The sequence below is a fragment of the Pelodiscus sinensis genome, chromosome 28 (assembly GCF_049634645.1).
Source record: "Pelodiscus sinensis isolate JC-2024 chromosome 28, ASM4963464v1, whole genome shotgun sequence".
Lineage (NCBI taxonomy): Eukaryota > Metazoa > Chordata > Testudines > Trionychidae > Pelodiscus > Pelodiscus sinensis.
The window spans coordinates 9582569-9606988 of record NC_134738.1 but is presented as its reverse complement, the minus strand read 5'-3'; the positions used below and the strand labels follow the sequence as shown (position 1 = coordinate 9606988).

Genomic DNA, 24420 nt, shown 5'->3' with positions numbered 1-24420 from the left:
TGCTCATAAGTTTGCAATGCCACACTAACCCTAGACCGGGGGGAGCAACCTACAGATCGCGGGCCACCAGGGTTTCATATGTGGCCTATGAGACAGGGATTTTTTACAGTGGTCCATGCACAGGGGTGCCAGATTCCACCAATTTCCGTCTATGTCGTTTTTTTCCTACCAGCTTCACCGAAGTGACGTCCTTGTAAAGCGCAGGCCCATGAAGAGAGGGGCATGCTGACAGCTCACCACATTGACAGTGAGAGCCGTGCGCTCCCTCTGCATCCAATCACAGCGCTGCTACAGTTCAATTGGTACAGCCTGTCAATTGTAGGTACGCAAGTGCCGTTAGCAAAACCACCCTATCCCGGGAGCCTGTCTTAGTTACAGAAATCCTGTGGCCCACTGAGGGTGCGTCTAGACTGGCAGGGTTCTTGGCTCATGATGGCAGCTGTAAGGGACACTGCGTGCCCCTTATAGCTGCCATCAGGCGCTGCTCGCCCATGCCTCCGTCCAGCCCTGGTTATTGCGCAAGTACAGCCGTTCTTGCGCAAGAATCTGCTGAACGTCTACACTGCCCGCCTGCTCTTGCGCAAGGAAATTTACAGTACGGCGTGGTAAGAGAGGGCTTCTTACGCAAGAGCTACGCTCTTTTTTAACAGGTGTAAACCCTCTTGTGCAGGAGCTCTTCTGCAAGAGGGCAGTGTGGACACTCCGCAGGGATTTCTTGGGCAAGAAAGCCCTATGGCTAAAATGGCCATCAGAGATTTCTTGTGCAAGACAGCGTCCACACTGCCATGGGCACTCTTGCGCAAAAGCATATCTCAGACATGGCCGTGTGGATGCTTTCTTGTGCAAGACTTCTTGCACAAGGGCTCTTGTGCAAGATGTTCTTGCGCAAGACGCCACAAGTGTAGACATAGCCCTAGTGTGGTTACTGAGCAATGCAAGTGGTACCTAGACCACAGCAACAGTTAAGATCAAGAGACCTCTACAGCATGAGCTGGGAGCCAGCTGGCTTTTAGCTCAGAGGGTAGAGGCTCCTATACATGGCTTCAGAAGATCCTACATTCAAATCCGCCTGGTGGCAGTTACGTTTGCTCTTCTTCTTTTTTTTGCGGAAGAGCAAATGTACTCTTTCAGGGAACCCTGTATACCTCGTTCTATGAGGAATAAGGGCTCTGCCGAAAGAGGAGGCCCATCACTGCTCTAGACCATTCTTTCTCTCCAAATGTGGGATCACCTTGAAGAGCGAGAGGATGGTAGGACCAAAATTCGATCCATTAAATGTAAATAGCTTGGAAGGTGATTCAGTGGAGTTATGCCAATTTACACCAACAGAAGATCTGGCCCCTTGAGTAGGTTGCTATAATTAAAATACTAAAAGTCAGGCTCTCAGCAGAACCTATTGCATGAGATGAAATGCTAGATTTGCTGTTGGCTCCGAGGAATCTTTGTCATTCTTTGTGGTAGCAATAAATGGACTTGAGTGAGTTTTAAAAGGAATTTTTCAAGAGAGCACTTGGATCTCTCTAGCACAGGGGAGTGGGGGGAATTTCTCACTTTGTTTCATTTCAGGAATATTGGGGGTTTGGGCTTCTTGTACATGTGTGAGGCATCAGCTTTCTGACTCTGAGTTGGTGCAAATAAGCATTGGTGTGTAGTGCGCTGGTATTTGCAGCAGAAAAGACGTGGAAGTTTCTGGCAAGCTGAGATCGGTTGAGCACTCACCACTGCTGCTCCCTGGACCCCAGTGGCCCCTTCAGGACACTGTCTTCCACTCTGGTTTCTTGCCCCCTTCCCGGGATATCAGCAGTCCTTAGTCAGTGGTCGCCAACGTTGTGTGGCTGCCGGGCACCCAGGGGGCGGGGCAACTCACGCACCATGTTTCCAGGGGCGGGGCCACACATGCGCCATGCACCCAGGGGCGGGGCCACCCATGAGCCACGCGCCCCGGGCCGGCGCCACACGTGTGCCCTGGGGCTGGGGCCACCCACACGCCCCTGGCTGGCCCTGCGCATGTGCCGCACGCCCGGGGCTGGGTCAGCCCACACGCTTGGGGCCAGCCCTGCCCAGGACAGGGGCCGCCCATGCGCCCCACGCCGGGAGCCGGCACCATGCATGTGCCGCGCGCCTGGGGTGGGGCCAGCCCAGATGTTTTGGCGGGCGCACATAAATGCCCCGGCGGGTGCCATGGCGCCCGTGGGCACCGCGTTGGGGACCACTGCTCTAGCATCTGTCAGCATGGCCATCTGCAGCCTCAGTCTCTCGCCCCTCGCTTCAGGAGCAAGCCCCAGACCTTCCAGGCCACATGTCCACGGCGGCTACACGCAGTGCAAGGGGAGGACCCAGGCCCGCCCACTACTCTGGGTCCTATCCAGGGACCCTCCAATGGCAGCCTTGTCCTGCCCTCTTTCATTGTCCCTCGACTGCCTCTAGTTCCCTGGGCCACTTCCCCTGTGACCCTTTGCACTCTCCTGGCCCTTGTAGCAAGCCCAGCATCCTGGCAGGTATCAGGCGGGAGCCGTCCTCTCTTGCATCCCTGAAGCCTGCCCAGCACTGCTCTCCCGAAAGTGCTTCTCTGGGAACCAGATCCTGTACCTTCGCCGGTCAGGGCCTAACGGCCTACTCTGTGCTGAGCAGCTCCTTTTATACAGGGCTGCCCCAACAAGCTACACCCTGATTGGTTCTTCTAAGCCCTTCCCTGATTGGCCGGGGCTCTGCACATAAGTATTACCGACAGCGGATGGTAGCATCCTGCATTCCTTACTCAGGCAAAACTAACAGCGATGCTGGAGCCCTGGACACAGAGCTGACAGCAGGACTAGAGGTTTCATGTGCAGGGATGGGACGTGTGCCTGAATAAGGACAGAGTTTGTCATTTGCCTACAGCACGGGTCAGAGATGATGCTTCTGAGCGCTCGCCCTGATGTGGAGAAAAGGAAAAACGTGAAGCTTTAAAATGTTTATGAACTCATGAATGGAACTAGCACGCCATCTGAAACGCTAGTGCCGACAAATGAATCATTCAGAACCTGCTCAGTGAGATGAAATACCCCCATGAGAGGATGTTCCTTAAGGATCTGAACTCTCGATTCACATCAAATAAAAAGGAACTGGAGTCCAACTCCCTAAGACTATGTCTATTCTGCAGCCTTCTTCCGCAAAAGCTTATGCAAATGAAGCGCAGAGTGGAATATCACCATGCTTCATTTGCATAATTAATTAGTAGCTGTTTTTGCACAAGAGGCTTTTGCGCAAAAAGGAACTGTGTAGATGGCTCCTTTTTGCGCCAAAAACCCCTCCCGCTTAAGAGCCGTTCTTCCTGAAAAAATGAGGAAGCCTCTTGTGCAAAAACGGCTGCTAATTAATTATGCAAATGAAGCGTGGCGATATTCCACACCACGCTTCATTTGCATAAGCTTTTGCGGAAGAAGGCTGCAGTATAGACGTAGCCCTAGTCAGATTTGGGAACCTCTACCTCACCCCCTTAAGTAAATCACCGTGTCTGCCATTTATTTCTAGGGTGCCTATTGAGGAAGAGTTGGAACCCTACCAACACCGATGTGTTGTGTTCACCACCATGTGACATCAGGCATAGGTGCTGGCTTCCCCACTAGCTGGGGGAGGGGACACTCAACCCCCTCTCCCTCTGCCCCCGCTGCACCCCTTCCCTCACACACCCGCCCCTGCTCTGCCTCCGCCCCACCCCTGTTCCATCACTTCCCACAAGCACCCTCCCTGCCTCCTCCCCCGAGCACACTGCATCCCCGCTCTTCCCCCTCCCTCCCAGAGCATCCCAAATGCCACCAAGCAGCTCGTCAGACCAGGCGGGAGGCTCTGGGGAAAGAGGGGGGAGGATGTTGAGGAGTTTGTCAGCAGGGCCCCTGGCGGGCGAGAGGCAGGTAAATTATTTTGAAATAATTTCCTAGTGTAGACACGCCCTTTTATTGGGCCAACTTCTGTTGGTGAGAGAGACAAGCTTTTGAAATACACAGAGCTCTGCTTCGTGTCTCTAACACCCTGGGACCAACAGAGCTGTAACGGCACTGCCAACAACCTTGGAAGAGACGTATTCCATAGCATTTGTAGTTCTTAGTTCTAACAGAGTGCGGCACTAGAATCACACTCCTTCAGCCTTTGGGTAAACTACAACCATGGATTAGCTGGAGGGGAATAGAACTAGAGCTCTGATCTTCCCAAGGACTGGGATATTGTAAAATAATGGATTGAGATGAGACAAGGGTCGTCTTCAACAGTTCAGAGTGTTTAGAAATGTGCCGCTCTTTCCAACAGATGATAAAGCATGTACCTATCCAGTGTGTGTGAAAATGCAACAGAAATACACTTGGGCTGTGTCTACACTGGGCCACTTATTCCGGAAAAGCAGCCGCTTTTCCGGAATAACTTGCCAGCTGTCTACACTGGCCGCTTGCTTTTCCAGAAAAGCAACGACGATCTACTGTAAAATTGTCAGTGTTTTTCCGGAAAAACTATGCTGCTCCCGTTCAGGCAAAAGTCCTTTTCCGGAATAACTGTTCCGGAAAAGGGCCAGTTTAGACAGCACAGTAGTATTTTCCGCAAAAAAAGCCCCGATCGCGAAAATGACGATCGGGGATTTTTTCCGGAAAAGCGTGTCTACATTGGTCACGGACACTTTTCCGGAAAAAGTGCTTTTCCGGAAAAGCATCCTGCCAATGTAGACGTGCTTCTTCCGGAAATACTTATAACGGAAAACTGTTCCGTTTTAAGCATTTCCAGAAAAGGGTGCCAGTGTAGACGTAGCCGCGGTCATGTTCTTTACTGGCTTGGATTTGCACATTGACTACAAGGTGGAGTAAATCAGCACACAGTTCAACCTGGACTTTTCATTATGTGTATTTAAGAAAACCAGACTGCATGAAGAACTTTTAGGTCTCCAAGCACTTTAAATGAGTAGGTATGGTTTCCTCCAGGCCTATGAGAGGATGGGAATAGTCCATTGTCATGAAACAAGTCAATGGCTGAGCTGGGAACAGAACCCCTGTGCAGTGGCAGCCCGTCAATACAGGCAACCTAGGCGGTCACCTAGGACACCAAGATAAACGGCCGTTGCAGGCTTTGGAGGCGGGAGCACTGATAGCATGCCAATCACGCCTTTTCGCCTAGGGAGCCAGTTGCCGGCAGCTCGTCTAGGGCCGCTCCTGTCCCTGTGACACCCACAGTGGGGCCTTGGCTCAGACCCTTGTGCTCACTGTGTGTGTCTGCCTCCAAGATAAGCCAGCTCCAGATAAGTCCCTGCCCTGCAATCAAACAGAGCTCTGGCCCATTGCTCACAACATTTATTATCTGTCATTTTAGCTCAGTGATGCCACAGAAAGAGGACCGTTTTGCCCTGCATAGAGGATCTTTTTGATCCGGTAAGATAATGCTTCTAAAACTCCCCGTCAGCAAGAAAAAGGAAGCACGGAGAAACTTTGAAAATCTGCTGGAAAGGGTCCTTTGTACTAGGCTAGGTAAGTGTCTTTCTTGGGGACCATTGGGCCATATTCCAAGGAGTGGTGATGGAAACTCTAGTAGCTAGGTACTTATGTGACCCCATCATAAGAACATGAGAACGGCCATACTGGGTCAGGCCAAAGGTCCATCTAGCCCAGTATCCTGTCTGCCGACTGTGGCCAATGCCAGATGCCCCAGAGGGAGGGAACACAACAGGTAATCCTCACGTGATCCCTCATGTCATCCGTTTCCAGACAAACAGAGGCTAAGGACGCCATTCCTACCCATCCTGGCTACTAGCCCTTGATGGACCTAACCTCCATGACTCTAGCTCTTTTTTGAACCCTGTTAAAGTCCTAGTCTGTACAACATCCTCTGGCAAAGAGTTCCGCAGGTTGACTGTGCGCTGCGTGAAGAAAAACTTCCTTTTATTTGTTTTAAACCTGCTACCTATTAATTTCATTTGGTGATCCCTCGTTCTTCTGTTATGGGAACAAGTAAATAACTTTCCTCATTCAATTTTTCCACACCAGTCATGATTTTCTAGACTTCTATCATATCTCTCCCTATCCCCCATAGTTTCCTCTTTTCTAGGCTGAAAAGTCTTTTTAATCTCTCTTCATATGGGACCCGTTCCAAACCTCTAATCACTTTTGTGGCCCTTCTTGAACCTTAACAGTAACGGAGGAGTCTAAATGCCTTTGAGGATCTGGGTCCGAGTGCTTTGGAACTACTCATGAATATATATTCCCAACCTCCCTATGAAACAGAGAGACTATTCACCCCTAGTTGTACAGGTGGGGAACTGAGACACAGAGAAATGAGGGGCTAATTGAGTTTAAGGGGAGCTGTGAAGGATCAACAACCCTTAAATTCAAACTCTAAGAGGCCTTGGGCCAAGGTCACATTGGGAGGAACTGGATGTAAATCTCCTTAGTCCCAATAAAGGGTGTGTCTAGACTACAGGATTTTGTCGACAAAAGTGGACTTTTGTCGACAAAACTAAACCTGCGTCTACACTTCCGCTGAGTTCTGTCGACAGAACGTCGACAGAACTCAGCAGTTTTGTCGACGCTGATAAACCTCATTTTACGAGGCATAACGCCTTCTGTTGACAGAGTTCTGTTGACAGAAAGCGTTATTGCATCTAAACTGTCCTTTGCATCTACACTGCCAAGTTGACAAAGCAGCTTGCTTTGTCGACAGAACTGAATGTAGTGTAGATGCTCTTTGTCGACAGAAGCTTTGTCGACAGTATCTGTCGACAAAACTTCTGTCGACAAAAGCCTGTAGTCTAGATGTACCCATAGTGTCTCAGTCATCAGACCATCCCTTCTACATTGTTAAACTAGAAGATTTACTGAGCGTCGCTTGGGTCCTTAACTCAAAAATGTTCTGTTTTTCTTCATTTAAACCATTGCTCTGGGGTAGGGCTGGGGACGAGGGGGTCAGTATGGAGGCTGCCCTGGGAGAAAGGACAACCCCAGCCCTCTCATTGCAGCAGCTTGGGGCCAGGTGAGAAGTGCTTCTTCATGGCCACTGCACCTGCTGCAGGCACAGCCAGTGGAGGGGTGCATGTCCTCCAGCTGGGGGATAGATAGACACACAAAGACATACAGACCCACAAACAGACAAACTCTCTAAAATATATAGTAGATACCTGTTCCTTTCTCCACCCTTGCCCCCTGCTGGCCCAATGGGATTATAGCTGTCTTGATCCCCATCTCTGGTCCTTTGCTGCCCCCTGTGGTCATTTTATAGTATAACTGTCCCTCCTCCCAGACCTCTCCTTTTTCATTTGATGAGAAACAGTCGAATTCTAAGCACATCCCATTGTCCTGGCACAGCCAAACTCTGACCCTGCTTTAAGTTATGATAACAGGAAGCTGCCTACCAAATTTGGTGTTCCTCTTTGCTCTTACCATTTAGTAGAAGTTCTTGAACAAACTCTCTCATGGACAGACACACAGACAAAGTTTCCAAAATATATAGTACATTAGTATTGATGGGCCAAATTCATCTCAATCAGAATTTAGCCTATAGGTCTGTTGAGGGAATAGACTCCAGCTCACACTCCCAGGTCTATGTTGGTTAAGCAGTGATATATAACTTTTTTTTTTAATTGAGCAGATATGACTAAAGACTCACAGGGAGTAAAAGTGAAGAAGGTGCAACTTACCCAGAATCACTTCTCTAAGCAACAACAAAAAACACAGCGAGAGGAAGGAGATACATCTGGGACTGTTTACTAGGCACAGAACTGATGTTCTATGTAAGAAAAATTCACCCAACTTTTCCTAAATAGGACACGTCACCAGGTGTGTTTTGCTTTTTGTTTTTCATTTGCTGCAGGGAATTTGCCTTGCCTCGCCTGGAAAACGAGCAGAATCTTAAACACGTTGAAAACAGTTGTGTCATGATTGTAATGTTTCTGACACCAGTACACAGCCAAAGTTACCAGCCCTCTGTGGTACTAGTGGCAGCAGGGGGCCGACAGCTTCTGCAGACCCCTGGGAAAGGTGTGTGTGGGGTAGCTCCATGTGCCCCTAAGAGGTGGGGCTTCAGGCGAATGGGGCAAGGCTGGTGCAGCCAGCTCTTAGTGCCGACCAGACCGTGGCACTGGACTCCCCAAGCCCTCAGAGCCCCAGGCCTTAGAGCTCGTCTTAGGGGTGGGTGAGTTAAGCAGTTGCTTGGAGATGCCATTTTCAAGGGGCCGCCAATGGAGCCAGTGATAGGGGTGGGCCACAAACCCCATTTCGGCCCAACATCACGAGCCATCCCGCTACATTTCCCTGGTTACTCCCTGACCCCCCTTTTTTTGCTTTACAAATATTTGTCCGTTTTTTTTTTTTTTTTTTAATATATAGTAGATAGCAACCCTACCCGGGTGAGCTGGGCAGTCGCCCGGGGCCACCAAATGCCCCTTTGAATCACGGCAACTGCCCCCTTTGCCCATCCCCTATTGGTGGGCCTGAGTAGCAGCAGAGAGTTTAACAAGCTACACTTGGAGGCTCATATTAAGGAAAAAAAGCTCCCATTTACGCATCTAAATAAGGGCCGGATTTTGGAAAGAGCTCAGTCCCCGGGCATGTCTCCAATATGCTGCGTTATAGTGAAAACATGGACACTTAGTTTGGTGCTTTTCTCGATAATCTGACCCCAACCGTGGGGTGGGGCCCTTTTCAAAATGGAGCTCTTTATGTCTAGTCTATTTCTCTCTTCTCCTTTTGCTCCGACAGCTCAGAAAGCCACTTCAAAGCGTGGTGCCTGTGATAAGAAACAGGAGTTGTGTCTGCTCCAGCCCTATCTAAGGATATCCTAGGGAGGGGTGCTGTAACTGATTTGAATGTTTGCTCAAAGGTAACACACTGCAGCACACAGCAAAATGGTTATTGGCTTGAAGCACTAATCAGAGTTGTCTACTACAAAAGTATTTCTCAACCAGTGGTACGAGTACCCTTAGGGGGACTTGAGAGACGTCTGGGGGCACGTCAACCCAACTGAAATTTGGAGAAAACTGAATTTCTGTTTTAAGTTTTACAGCGTTTTATTATTTTTGTACTTTTTACAGCCAAACATTTCATCACCCACCTGGTTACGATTAAGTTGTTTAAACAAATGTGTTGCCATGGTAAACACAAACTCTGTGTGTCTGAAAACTGTAGGTACTGGGGGTACTTATAATTATTTTTTTTAGAAGGTTTAAAAAAAGGTTGAGAAACACGCACTTTTGGCCACATGCGTGGTCTTGCACAGGAACGCAAGGCGAAGGCTGCACCATCTCCTGACTCAGCACAACTGATCCTTGGCATAGGATCATAAAGGTGGGATGGGTGAATCTTATGGAGTTCAGGGATTTGCAAAACCCAATTTATCGGACAAGTTATGTACAGTAGGAGAAGGACAGATGTTCTACGTGCTTGATCTTTATTCTTTCTCATGATTTCATACAGTGCTCACATCTCAGGGTGAGGGAAAGGATTTTGAAAGGTGCTGGGCACCTCCTGTCAGGTGTCGGGAACCGTCAGGAGGTTTCGAGGATCCGGGTCAGAAACGATACAGTGTTAGGGACAAGGATCCTGTCTTACATGCCACATGTCAATTACCTGGTGTTATGTAAAGAATAAATTGTTCAACTCGTTCTGACTTGCCTCTTGTTCCAGCCACGAAACACACTCGTCTCCGATCTGCTGGTCAGAGTTACCATCGCCCATCCTCAGGGTCCAGCCACATTCATGGCCTTAGGTGTGTTTGTTATCATAAAGGTACGGCCGTCACAAAAACATCCTGAGCAGCGCTTGGAAACAAATGCACGACATCTTTTTTAGTAGATGGCTTGGGTTTTCTAAACGAAACTGGGTGTAACCTTGCAACACTTCACCACCACAGGATGACTAACTTACTGTGCATGTAACAAACCCTCCAGCTACATATTTTGACACCGCCAGGTATATTTAAAGATACAGTACAGTATGGACTGTAGTAGTAAAAGCAGTTCTTGATGTGTGAAACTAAGCTTCTGTCTTGGGAGAAGAGGCAAGATATTGTTTATTACAGTAGGACCTACAGGACCCCACTATGCAAGGCACAGCCTACGGAGAGATGGGAGGGGCTAGCCAATGGATCTACATACCCATTCTACATCATAGGCTATGTCTACACTCGCAGTTTCTTGCGCAAGAAATATGTAAATGAGGCTAAGCATGGCCTATTGCTGAGCCTCATTTGCATACCTAATGAGCTGCCATTTTTGCAGAAGAGGCTCTTGAGCTAGAAGGAGCTGTCTACACTGCTCCTTCTTACGCAAGAAAAAGCCTCTTGCACTATGCTGCTACGCCGATTACGTAGGAATAACGGTATTGCACAAGAGGGTTTTTCTTTCGCAAGAAGGGGCAGTATAGACAACTCCTTCCAGCACAAGAGCCTCTTCTGCAAAAATGGCGGCTCATGAGGTATGCAAATGAGGCTCGGTGATATTCCACGCTTACTCTCATTTGCATATTTCTCACGCAAGAAGCCGCGAGTGTAGACATAGCCGCCGACTCCTACTCAGAGCAGCTAGACTGCCCTGCTATTCAGAGCCCTGGTTCCAAGCATAAATGCACCCTAAAGTTACATCAGTAGTAGCCACATCAGTGTTCCCTCTAATCTTTCCCATCTGTGTGTGGAATAAATTTGTCTACATGCACCAAGGCACGAGCAAATGTGCACCACCAATAGAAACACAAACCTAGCTGTGGGGTCTCTCCCGTTGCACCTCCAGCTCCCCCTACTTTTTCCCCACCTGTGTTATACAAGAGAATGTCTTGGGTCCATCTGAAAACCTTCCCCACCCCCAGTGATTTTCCTCACTGCTAATGGATGATACCTGGTTTGGGGGCATAAGCCTCAAACCTGCACCCATCAGTTTGCAGGAGCAGGGCCTGCAGGTAATGGAAACATAACTGGGGGGAGGTGCCTTTGAAATGGCTCATCCAGGGTCCCAAGCCTGCACAAGCTGAAGTCAAGACGAGTTTTGAGCCCGTTCGGACACCTTGATTGTTCCTGCTCTTGCCTTTGTTTCCCCAGCCCTGGGAATGGTTTTAGGGCAGGACTCGTCATTCCAGCCCAATGCAAACTCAGCCACGCTGCTCGTGTTTGGAAACCTCCCCCACCCCGCTTGCCCCTGTCCCGGATTCGCTTCGGGGAGCGTGAAGCGAGGGTCTGGCACCGGGCTCCGCTTTCCCCAAGCCCATGCTGCGGCTTGGCTCGCCTCCCCCCCGCACGTCAACCCTGGCAAAGCAGCGAGGCGGGGGAACGCTTCGGGAGCCGCCGCCGCCTCTGGACTCGCTCCCGGCTGCGGGGGGCAGAGGGTTAACAGGGCTGCTCCGGAGCCAATCCCTGCCCGGCTGGGAAGTTGCCCAAGTCTGGGGCGGGGAAGGGGGCGCAGAGCGGAGGGTGCCGGGGGCAGAGGTGCAGCTCCGAGCCCGGGCTGGGTGGAGGTGCCCTGGGAAGGGGGCGCTCGCTCCGAGCCCCGGGGAGCCGCGTTGCGGGCGCTGGGGCGGGCGCAGCAGGTGATCCCTCCCGGGCAGGAGGCGGGGAAGGGGCCCGGCGCCGGGAAGTGAGTCGCCGAGCGGCGGGTTCGCAGCGGGGCCCCGAACATGGCGGAGCAGCCCGGGGCGCCCAGCCCGACCCAGCCGCGCCGGGAGCCGGGGGCAGCGCAGCGCCTGCCGCGCTGAGCCTCCGCGGGGAGCGCCCGGCCGCCGCCGCCAGCATGGCCCGCTGGATCCCCACCAAGCGGGAGAAGTACGGGGTCGGTGAGTGCGCGCCCCGCCGCCGGGAGACCGCCCGGCCCCCCGGCTCCCCGCTGCCCCCCGGGCTCCCCGCTGCACCCCCCCCCCCAGGCTCCCCGCGCTGCATCCTCCCGTTGCACCCCCAACTCCCCGCGCTGCACCCTCACGGCCCGGGCTCCCTGCTGCACCCCCCCTGCTCCCCGCTGCCCCCCCGTCTCCCCGCACTGCATCCTCCCGTTGCACCCCCAACTCCCCGCGCTGCACCCCCAAACCCCCTCACGGCCCGGGCTCCCTGCTGCACCCCCCCGGCTCTCCGCGCTGCACCCCCCCGGCTCTCCGCACTGCACCCGCCCGTTGCACCCCCAACTCCCCGCGCTGCACCCCCTGCACGGCCCGGGCTCCTCGCTGCACCCCCAACTCCCCGCGCTGCACCCCCAAACCTCCTCACGGCCCGGGCTCCTCGCTGAACCCCCCCAGCTCCCCGCACTGCTCCCCCCTGCACTGCCCGGGCTCCCCACTGAACCCCCCCAGCTCCCTGCACTGCATCCTCCTGCTGCACCCCCAACTCTCCGTGCTGCACCCCCAAACCTCCTCACGGCCCGGGCTCCTCGCTGAACCCCCCCAACTCCCCGCGCTGCACCCCCCCTCACGGCCCAGGCTCCCCACTGAACCCCCTCAGCTCTCTGCGCTGCATCCTCCCGCTGCACCCCCAACTCCCCGTGCTGCACCCCCAAACCTCCTTACGGCCCGAGCTCCCCGCTGCACCCCCCAGCTCTCCGCACTGCACCCCAACTCCCTGCGTTGCACCCCCCCCGCACAGCTCGGGCTCCCCGCTGCTCTTCACCCCCCAAGCCCTTCCTGCTGCACCTCCAACTCCCTCCTGCTGCACCCCCACACCCAACACGGCCAGGGCTCCCCGCTGCACCCCCTAACTCCCCACACTGCACACCCCCTAACACCCTCCTTCTGTACCCTCCACCCCACATGGCCGGGGTTCCCCACTGCACCCCCACATCCCTCATGGCCCAGGCTCCCTGCTGCACCCCCCCCAACACCCTTCCGCTGCACGTGCCCCCCACCTCGCACTCCCGGGTTCCCTGCTGTACTGCCTGGGCTTCCCACTGCACCCTCCCAACTGCACCTCCCCCGAACATCCCCTGCATTGCCCGGGCTCCCCACTGCACCCCCCCAGCACCCCACTTTGCCTGGGCTCCCCCGCACTCTGCGGTCTGCCCATGCCGCTCTGCCCATTGCAGCCCCCACCTTGCCTTCACTGCAAACTCCTTCCAAATATCCCCCCCACTGCAATGATCACTGCAGCCCCCGAACACCTTCTCCAGTGCAAACCCTATTTCAGCCCCCATCCCGAACACTCTCCCCAGGCATTCTCCATGGACGCCTCTCTCTGCAACTCTTCACCCCGTATACTCCCCTCACTGCAGCGCCCTCCCTCCCACTATAGCCCCCAGTCCTAAACACCCCACCCCCCGCAACCCTCGACACTGCCCCTCTGCCCTACTGCAACCCCCCATCCTCAACACTCCCCCTGCACCCTTTGCCTTATTGCAAATACCTTACAACCCAAACACTGTCCAGCTGCCCCACTACAGCCCTCCAACCCAAATGCTCCTCTAGTGCCCTGCCCTGTCTGCTTTCCGCTGCCTGGATTTCCCTGTACACCCTCCTACCCCAGTGCATGCGCTCTCTTGCTGTTCCACTCCACCCCCATGCAACTCCCCCTCTCTCCTCTGACCCCACCCGCTGCGTCCCCAGGCACTCTGCTATGTCCTCTACTCCACGGGCTCTCAGACTTCATTGTACCACCACCCAGTTACTCTGTGAAGAAAGTCTGAACCCCATCTCCTGGCCTAGGGGGGACAAAGTTAATGAGCAAAGGCTTCAACCCCAGGCAGCAGGCCTGAGCCCTGGCAATCCCATTAAAACGGGGCTGTGACCAATTTTCCCTCTAATCTTTTCCATCCACGTGTGGATTTTTTCCTCACCCATGTGCAGAATAATTTTTCTATGTGCACTGAGGTATATGCTTATGTGCACCACCAGTATAAACACAAACCTAGCTGTGGGTGCTCTGCTAATCAGCTGGGTGGCACTTGAATCTCTCCTGAGCAGTTGCCCAAGCACTCAGCTTACAGGGAACACTGGTAGGGATGTTAAAATTAGATTAATCAACGAATCAAAGAGTCGATGGAATTTTCATCGACTATTCATTTAGTCGAGAAAGGCGCTTTTGCTTTGACATGTAGCAAGAGCCGGCTGGGCTGTTGCTATATTTCAAAGGCGGAAGTGCCCTGCAGTGTTTCGCCTTTGAAATGTACAAGATCCCCAGGGTTCTCTGAGTCCCCCACTGGCCCCAGACTCCAGGTGGCGCTTCCGCTTTGGAATGTACAAGAGCCCCAGCAGGGACTCTTGTACATTTCAAAGGTGGAACGCCGCTGCTGCGCACTTACCCCCTCCCACGGAGCTGGGGGGAACCGGCTTTTAAGCCGGTTCCCCCACCCTTCGTATCCCTTCCTCTTCCACTGCCCCCTTGCTTCCTCTTTGAGATAGAAGCAGCAAGGGGGGAGAAGGACTGGTGTGTCAACTATCTGATAAGCTTACATCCCTAAACACTGGTGGTGACTCACTTGTGGGTCCTGACCCACAGTTTGAGAACTGCTGCTTTACTCCCCCAGGGCGCTTCCCCTCACACGCTACGCCAGCCATCTCTGTGTATGCACCTATGCAACCTCTTCCCCCACCCCAACATGCCTTGCTCTCTCACTATGCACCTCCCTCTGCAGCTACCCCCTCACCACTGCGCTCTCTGAAACCCCTACCCGTGTTCCCTTCTCCCTCAGCAGCCCCGCCTGTGGTCCCAGCGAATATTCATCTCCCCTCTGATTCGTTATTTGCGTAGCTCCTGCCCCACAGCACCTGCGATTCCCCCGCCCTACTGCAGTTTCTCTCACCCCCTTCACCCCACATTGATTTTTCTCTCATTTGTCTCCACCCTGCTTATTTAATTTCTTCTCCCATCCCCATTCGTGACCTTTTGACTTCATGCCACCCACCCCTTCTAGCTTGCCCCTTTGAATTCTTCTGACTGCATTTTGATTCCCTTGCGCTACTCTTTGATTCCTCCCTCCCCCCCCCCCCCCCCCACTTTGGTCTTTGCCTGGAGCTTTCAGCTGCTGATATTCCTTGGGACTTTATTTAGCTTCGAGACCTTGGAGTTGGAAGGGGGGATCGAGACCCAGCGTAGTTCTGTGTTGCTTTGGTTTTCATTCACTACTGCAAGTGTGTCTCCTGCCTTAGAACTGACCCTGGTTGTGGGGTGCTTGTTGGCACTCCAGTCTGCCTCTACGGCGGCCTCCGAAGGCCATCCAGATGGGGAAGGAAGGGGGAGACAGCGACAGTGACTGTGCTGCAGTGTCTGGCTTCCTCGCCCCCATGGGTTATAGGGAGGGGAATGGGGTACGGAGGACTGAGGGTATGTCTGTGCAATGATTCCGGGAGAGGAAGCTTCACCGAGTGGCATAGGGAAGTGGGAGTGGAGAGAGAAGCTGCAAAACTGAGGTGGGAGCTGCCTGGCGGCATTTTAAAATAATCATGAAATGCTGATTTACCACCTCTTAGAACAAACATAGCACTCGCTGTCCGGCTTCCCCTTTTTGGAGAGCTTGATGAATTGAAACCCACAATTGTTTGAGCCGGTGTAGAAAATACCCTTCAGAAAACAGAAGAGCATCAGGCAGGAAACCACTAATAACACAAACCATCCTTCAAAGCTTATTTTAACAAGGCAACCCCTTCTTTTCTCCTGGGAAACTTTTTGAAGTGGAGGAAGCTTTTAAATTTAGTAGTTGAAAAGTGACTGCTCTGGTGAGGCTGTTTGGTACCGTTCCGCCCAGCCATGAAAAGAGATCAAGGCCCTGATCCTGCTCTGGATTGCACAGGATAGGGCGTCTGTTGACTTCAAAAGGGCCCTTGTAACTGCTGGGCTGGCCCGCTGCATGGTCAGGGCTGAAGTGTCATTTTATGGCTTAATGAAGCGTTAGTAAATGTAGCATGGACTTATCTAGCTGCTCCCCTGGTAGCTTTAAGGGCGGGTGACGCTGCACACCCTGAACTTTGTTTCTTTCTGTGCTGGCAGTAACTCAGGCTCTCTCGTACGTTGGTATATTTCATTGGGGGTGTGGGAGCCGGTGGCTGTGGATCCCCCCCTCCCACCCCCCCGGGGTTTCTCTGAGAGCTGCCAGCCTTGAGAATGTATAACTTGCATAAGGATGTGAAATTGACAAAAATAATCCTCACTTGAACACACTGTGTTCAGACCCACTCCTGAGCAAGGCGTGTTAGGAGAGCTGCACTCCGCTCCAGGAACAGCCTTCGGTGGGAGGTGACTCAGACACCATTCTTTCATGTTTCAGGGGTTAGTAATTTGCAGCTGGTCTGTATTTCCCTAGAGCGGAACTAGCCTGTGAGTAGGTAGAGTGGAGCCCGTGTTTTGTACATTCCCCGATTTTCCAACACAGGCAAAATAAGTAGGTGTGCAGGGTATTTTAAAGGTAGGAATCCTTATTTCCTCTTTACTTGGGCATGGAGTCCCTTGCGTTTTGCCTTTTTGGTCAATTTCACTCGCACAGTTAATAGAGTTAATTTCATACAGGGGGTAACTCTAATGAAGCGGAGGTTTGATGATTATACTTGGCATGAAGGCATTTTCGTTCTCACTTTCATTTCTGGCTGGCTAATATATAACAGAGGTGCACGTCAAGTGTTTAATTCCAAGGCCCCAATCTTGCGCTTACAGAACATGTTAAACTGACTTTTAAACTGGCTCCTCTTGTGGACCAGCACCTGCCTGGCACCCCACGCTGCTGCCTCTGATACAGAGGCAGCAGCACGGAGTGGCAGGGGGCTCCTCGGGAGTGGGGCCGGAGTGCACTGGCTGCTGGCCCCGCCCCCAGGGACCGTAGAATAGTCGAGTAACCGATAAGAGTTCACGAGGTTAATCAACTATCCAATTAACCGATATTTAACATCCCTAAGTGGGATGTGTCATGGTAGTAAAACTCAGCACGTGCACCAGCGTTTGCTGAATCTGGGCCTTTCCTTGGAAAAGCTTTTAGATGTTTCCTTTAATGCTTGTGGACTGCACACGATGGAAGAGGTGAACGAAGGGGCATTAAACTCTTCCTCCCTGCTGCCTCACCAACATGCTCTCCCTGGGAATCCCAACCTGGGAGTCCTCTCTGAATGAGAGGATCGTACCGTGGGCAAGCCTGCCAACCAGCGGGCCTATGAGTGTTCATTAGGGTGGCCTTTGTGACGAGGAACTGAGTGGAGACCACAAGGTCATATCATTTAGGCTACTAGACAGTAACAGATCCAAGTTGCGCGTGGTCGGGTTTTTTCTTTCCTTTTTTTTGAGCCTAGAATGGAAACATGATGACTGATAGAAAATAGTCTCTGCTTTTGACACGACCGCAGTGACGACTGAATGCATGTCAGAGGGGACTCTGCAACTTTGAACAGCCTTGTGACGCGTTCCCCAAAAGTAACCGCTGTGATCCTTGGATTTCTTCAAATTGCAGTGCACAAAGATTTGTTTCCTGTGCTGTTGTGGGCAGTCTTTTCCAAGGGCTTGGCTTGGCTTCTCTTGCACGGGCTCTCCTTAGAAGAGTGCCTCGTATTCAGTGTGTGTCTTAATAAGTGTGCTATGCGGAGATGCAGTGCTATCAGTTGGTTTGAAAGTTGCATGGAAAGGAGTTGCAATTGACTCTACATTTGATGTGTTCATCGTCTGATTGATTTAAAATGATTAATTGGTGGCAAGGAACTCAGTGGCATTATTCCTTTCTCTTCTGGCTCCTTGTAGTTGTCTTTTGATCTATTAACACCACTAAATGTTGTCTACATTTACCCCTGGGCTACGTCTACACTGGCCCCTTTTCCGGAAGGGGCATGTAAATTTCACGAGTCGTCGTAGGGAAATCCGCGGGGGATTTAAATATCCCCCGCGGCATTTAAATAAAAATGTCCGCCGCTTTTTTCCGGCTTTTAAAAAAGCCGGAAAAGAGCGTCTAGACTGGCCCCGATCCTCCGGAAAAAGTGCCCTTTTCCGGAGGCTCTTATTCCTTTGAAGTAGGAATAAGAGCCTCTGGAAAAGGGCACTTTTTCCGGAGGATCGGGGCCAGTCTAGACGCTCTTTTCCGGCTTTTTTAAAAGCCGGAAAAAAGCGGCGGACATTTTTATTTAAATGCCGCGGGGGATATTTAAATCCCCCGTGGATTTCCCTACGACGACTCGTGAAATTTACATGCCCCTTCCGGAAAAGGGGCCAGTGTAGACGTAGCCCTGGTGTTATCAGAGGGTGTGTCTAGACTACATGCCTCCTTCGACGGAGGCATGTAGATTAGCCAGATCGGAAGAGGGAAATGAAGCCGCGATTAAAATAATCGCGGCTTCATTTAAATTTAAATGGCTGCCCCGATCTGCCGATCAGCTGTTTGTCGGCAGATCGGGAGAGTCTGGACGCGATGCCCCGACAAAGAAGCCTTTCTTCATCGACACAGGTAAACCTGGTTTCACGAGGCTTACCTGTGTCGATGAAGAAAGGCTTCTTTGTCGGGGCATCGCGTCCACACTCTCCCGATCTGCCGACAAACAGCTGATCGGCAGATCGGGGCAGCCATTTAAATTTAAATGAAGCCGCGATTATTTTAATCGCGGCTTCATTTCCCTCTTCCGATCTGGCTAATCTACATGCCTCCGTCGAAGGAGGCATGTAGTCTAGACACACCCAGACTGAGGTTCCTTTACTCATGTGGTTAAACACTGGAATAAGTTGCCTAGGGAGGCTGTGGAATCTCCATCTCTGGAGATATTTAAGAGCAGGTTAGACATCTAACTGGTGGTCTAGATCGAGGTGGGCAAAAGGGCCTTTGTTACTGCCACTCCCCTGCCCCCAGACTAGGGTCTGGGGGTGGGGGAGCATGCAAAACTTCCTCCTGCCCTGGCAGGACCACACAGCGCTTTGAAGTGCCATGCACTCCTCACAGGGTGGGAGGAGCTGTCACGTGCTCCCCACCCCCCAAGTCCTGATTGGCCTGGGGCAGGAGGAGTGCCCAAAGTTTCCTCCACCCGCCCCACCCTGCGAGGAGCCGGGACCGCAGACAGGAGCCGATCCACAAGAGGAGCCAGTTTAAAAATCAGTTCCCTTTACAGACCGGCTTCCATCTGCCACCCTGCATTGCTGCTTCTGATACAGAGGCAGCAGTGTGGGGGGTGGGAGAGAGGTGGCTTCGGCAGCTCCTGTCTCTTTCTCCTCTCCTCCCGCAGCCTCTGATACAGATGCAGCAAGGGGGGGGGGGAGTGTGTGTAGCTTTTTAGATGAATTTATAAGCTCAGACTTATCGGTTAATCATTTAAATGTCTAGACGCTAATATCAAATTCTGAGGGCTTATTTGTACATAGAGTTGCACTGATTTAACTTACATTGTGAATTTTAAATCAATTTAGTTAATTTGGTGGAAAATATTACATGGGTGTGATTACTATTATTTCAGATTAAACCAGATTTGTTTTGCTTTAGCTGAAATCGATTAGAAAAAGATTTATGATCAACCTAAAATAACCTGGCTTGCATATAGAATGATATGGAGATACCAAATTGTGTGATTTTTTTTTTTTTAACCAGTTTCACTAATCTGGTGCAGTTTTTGCATGTGAACTCTTGCATTGATTTAGACCTGCTTTAATCAGTGTTGCTTGCACTTGCAAATTTACAGATGCAAACTAAACCACTATAATCAGTTTCAACCTGATGTAAGAGTCCACATACACAATCAGCACCAGTTCCATTCAATTGATTTATGTTTAACCAATGCAAATTCTGAGTGTATACAAGCCTGAGTCATTCCTGAAGTGGCAACATAGGGGGTTCCACCCATTTAACTAAACCACTGCACGTTTGTGTGTAGACAAGGAGTGGGTCATTTTTTATGTGCATGAAATTGAGAAACAGCTCATGTGAAGTGCCTGTCGCTTTCTTTGTGGGTCTGCTCCTACTCCTGTTGCCGTTGGTTATAGGCAGAGCCAACAACCCCTTCTGACGGTTAGGGCCGGATTAAGGGGGGGACTAGCCAGGCAGATGCCCAGGGCGCCTGATGGCAGCTGTAAAGGGCGCCGGGCGCCTGGAAGCAGAGCCGCGCATGTGTCGTGCACCCGCTGCTCAGGGTGCAGGAATGGCTCAAGCCGGCCCTGCTGACAGTAACAGGGGCATGATAAAGCCCTGTCATGCTTGCTGCTAGGTTTTCGTAAATAATCAATTTCATGACTGCTTGTTCCGAAACTACATTAACCCTTCCTACACTAGATGTAAGGAACTAGTTGATTATCCGATAAGCGAAAACTCCTCCTAAAAAAAGTTCCTCGACTAGTCACTTCCCCTCCCCCCACCCTTGCTGCCTCCAACAGAGGCAACAAGGGGGAGCAGGAGCGGGTGCTGGGGGGAGCTGGCTTAAGCCGGTTCCCCCAGCACTGTCTCGGCAGGGGGCATGGGAGTAGTGTGAACCCGGTGCAAACCAGAAATCAGCTGATTCCTGACTCACGCCCAATCCCAGATGCTGCGACTGCTTTTTAAATGTATTAAGAGCCTACATTTAAAAGGCAGAGCCACAGCAGGGATAGCTGCCCCGACGGGGAGCTAACGCTGCTGCGGCTCCCCTGCTTATCGACTAATAAACTAGTCGATGGGAAATCCGTCGACTAATTGATTCAGCTGTATTTAACATCCTTATCCTACGCTGCTTGTTACCCAGTCCTCATTCTGAAATGTACACTTTGTGTAAATTGTTCTACTGGAACGTGTGATCTGAACCATGTTTTCTTGCAAGCTCTTTGACTTACGGATTTTCTCTGCCTCCTCTTTGCTGGATGGCAGAGGTATAATTTCCCATTGCCTTTAACACAGCAGCAGTGAAACTGACCATGTACTGTATAGCGGGTAGGCAAAGGAGGGCGATGCAGAAGTAGTCTGTCTGTGCAGGACGTTGTTTGGATGAAATTTGTGTTTAATGGTTACAAGGGCAGGCTCGTGTGCTAGCATCCTGGGAAGGATTTTTTTTTTAAAGGAGGTGGCCCTCAGCACGGTATTAGAAAACTAAGACTATGTGCAGGCTTCCCTCATCTTCTTTCCCATGGATTTTTAAAGACCTTGCATAGAGCCCAGCAAATCTGCAGATATCTGCTTTATATCCGTGGGCATCTGCATCTGCGGATGTGAATGTGGATAGCCCTGGCTGATTTTTGTGGGTTCAAATGTTGTGTTTAGAACCCTGCAAATTTGCTGATCTCTTTATATCTGTGGGTATCTGCCCCTGCAAATGTGGATGCAGACGTCAGTAGATACATTTACAGGGATCTAATCACATGCTTGGGTACCTAGGGTTGGCAGATGACGAGAGCAGGGAACCCAAGAAGAACAGCGCGGAGCAACTGAAGTCCTGCTGTTGGTTTAACAGGACTGGATGGAGCAGCCCAGCATGGCTAATGCTTTTCAAGGTGGGAGTTCCTAGAGTGGCTGTTTTTCACAGGAAGGGAGGTGGGAGGAAGGCAGTTAGGAGGTCCCTGAATCCTGCTTTTTTTGACAGGAAGGAGGGACAATGTGAGGATAGGGTTGCCAGATGGTTTAAATCAAAATATACCCCCCCCCCCAAAAAAAAAACACCAGGAAAAAAATTCTGGGGGGGAGGCAAGGGGGAAACTAAAGTTGTTGAGCCAAAAAGGAAAAAAAAGTGGGGGGGGGGGAGGGGAGAGGGTCAGACCAAAGTTGTTAAGCAAAAAAAAAATAAAAAAAAAAGATACTGCACCTTTAAATGGTCCCACACTCCTCAGTTCCCCGCCCCCGCCAGACGTGGCAGGGGAAAATTGTCCCCGCTGGGCTTCTGTCCGAGGGAAACAGAAAATATTTCATATTTCACATGTCTGGTATTTTTTCTTTCTTTTTACCGGACGGGGAACCCAAATACTGAACAGCCCGGGTGAAAACCGGCCACCTGGCAACCCTGTGTGAGGATCTGGGTGGCCTCTGAGGCACTGCCTTTTTGAGAAGAAGGGAGCAGGAGCAAGGAGCAGAGGGACAGGTTAAGAGCGGGGCTGGGAAGCGAAATGCCTCCTGCCTGGCCAGGCCAGGAAGCAGGCAGTTGCAATAGAGAGGCACCGCACAGATATGCGAGGCAAGAGACTGACCTGCTGTGTGAAAACTGTGTCTGTGGAAATCAAATCCACCTGGTTACAGGAGTTGGCACAGGGTGTGACCCAGCACAGTGGGCTGTGTCCTGGGAGGAGCCAGTATTGGGGAAACTTTCCAAACTCTGCTCTGCAGAGCGGCTATTGAGCAATTGATTTCCGAGGGTGGTTCCACTCATGAAACAGTTGCTGATTTTGGCAAGTAGGCTGGGATTTTCAAAGGTGCCTAAGGGAATTAGGCACCAATCCACTGGGAGCTGAAGGCCTTCACTCCCCTTTCAAATCTCAGTTATAGCCTTGGAGCCAACATCTGAGAGGACCAGGACCCTTGCTCTGCATTCTCTTGTGGTGTTCGCTGCTAGAGTCTGCTTTAGCTGTTCCTCCTAGCTGCTTGAGCTGCAGTTTTAAGGGCAAAGGTGCCTTGTTGATGGAGAGGGGGCCTTTCCTTCCAGAAGGTTACTGTGCTCTCCTTTATTTTTCTAAACCACTTTCCGTCTCCTAGGGTGTGTCTAAATTACATGGCTCCATCGGTGGAGCCATGTAGATTAGGCTGATCGGCAAAGGGAAATGAAGCCGCGATTTAAATAATCACGGCTTCATTTAAATTTAAATGGCTGCCACGCTGAGCCGACAAACAGCTGATCAGCTGTTTGTCGGCTCAGCGCGCTAGTCTGGACACTCCCACGCTGACCTGAAAGCCCTTTATCATCCATTATGCCTCATAGGATGAGGTTTACCGGGGACGTCGATAAAGGGCTTTCATGTCAGCAGGGGAGCGTCCAGACTGCCCCGATCTGCCGACAAACAGAGCGGGGCAGCCATTTAAATTTAAATGAAGCCGTGATTATTTAAATCGCGGCTTCATTTCCCTTTGCCGAACAAACAAATCTACATGGCTCCGTCGACGGAGCCATGTAGTTTAGACACACTCCTAAAGGTGGCCAGATTGTTACTTCTGTTACAGATTGTGCGGGCCTCGGGGTAAACGCTGTGTTGATTAGTGATCAGCACCAGGCTCAGATTAGCTCAGACCCCAAAGCTCTCAAATTATAGCCACTATGCCGCCAGAACGAGCTCTCCCCAGCTGATCATGTCCCGATGACATGGCCTGATTGGGTGTGTTGCATGTGCCGTGGCAGTAAGTCGAAATATCCCTTGTACACTATTAGTACGATGCTTTTATTAGTGAAAGTTGTGTTATCTGGCACTTTACCAGCTGGAACGCTCTATACATCTGCATTTCTGATCTTCATTGGAAGTCTGGTTGGTGCGGAGCCGGCCAACTCCCTACCTGGCTCCACGTGGCTCCCAGGAAGTGGGGACAAGTCCCTGCTGCTCCTTGGTGGAGGAATAGCCCCAGGGCCTCCGTGTGCTGCCCCCACCCCACCCCGCCTACTGGCTTTGCAGCTCCCGGCCAATGGGAGCTGTGGGGGCGGTGCTTGTGGGCGGAGGCAGTGCTCAGAGCTGCCTAGCCACACCTCTGCCTATGTTTCCGTTTTCAGGGCATTGCCCAAAGTGAGTGCTCCCCACATCTGGCACCCCAAAGCCCCTCCCGTGCCCATCCCCTGCCAAATTCCCTCCCTCTTCATTAACGAGAATTTTTAACGTACCACCACCTCCCAGCAAGCCGGGTAACAGAGCTTTTACTGTATTTAGATTGTAAGTTCTTTGAGGCAGAGACTGGCTTTTTGTTTGTGGTGTTTGTGCTGTACCTACTGTGGTGGGGATCTGGTCTAGCACCGAGGTCATTTGGCACTGCCCCAGTGCAAAAAAATAATCGCAGTAGAGTTCTTCATGTACTAGAGGTTTTAGCCCCATGCCTGCATCCATTAGCTAGGGCTAAACACAGCTTTGAAGCACTGTCTGATGCACAGTTAATTTGCATTCAGTTTCTGACAACCAATTAATTTTTGATCTGCCTGGGGTGACCCTGGCAAACTGTGAAAAAGCTTAGCCAACGATGGACTTCAACTTGTTACAAGCGAACAAATGAGCCCGTTTTTCTCTCTGCAGCTAGTAGCAACATTGGCTCGTGGAGGCTTACTGCATTCTTGTCCCGTATTGTGGCAGCGAAGGGAAAGACAAAACCTGTACCGTCATCCCTTTTAATTGATTGTTTCGGTTCGAGACAGACTTTCATTGTGTGTGATAAGAGTATTAAGCAGTTTAGACTTCAGTATTGTACGAGGGGCAGTGTCGGGTTGCAATTAAAAATGTTTAAATGCCTTTCCTGTTATTAATAACTGAGATTATAACTGCTAGAATTTTAATACTTGGGGCCTTGATTTTCAGAGTGGCTGAGTACCTACCTTTGACTTTATTTGGAGAGTCAAGCAGAGATGTGAAAGTGTAAACGTGCACACGGTTAACCGATGAATCTGGGCCCAGTTACACGCTTAAATACCAGCTCCTTGCGTACACTGGTGC

The 24420-nt window shown here is 51.4% G+C and overlaps 1 protein-coding gene across 3 annotated transcripts in view; it reads left to right on the top strand.

Moving 5' to 3' along the window:
- Window positions 1–11274: 11274 nt before the first annotated feature.
- The window catches only part of DOCK5 (dedicator of cytokinesis 5), a 183901-nt gene continuing 170755 nt past the window's right edge, over window positions 11275–24420 (top strand). Inside the window, exon 1 of one of the 3 annotated variants that reach the window (XR_012897943.1) lies at window positions 11275–11762. Coding sequence is in view for 1 of the 3 variants with exons in the window: in XM_075910678.1 (XP_075766793.1) it covers window positions 11720–11762 (43 nt within the window). In the remaining 2 variants the exon portion in view is untranslated. The remainder of the gene's footprint in view (window positions 11763–24420) is intronic. The other 2 variants (XM_075910678.1, XM_075910679.1) reach the window with 2 other exon arrangements.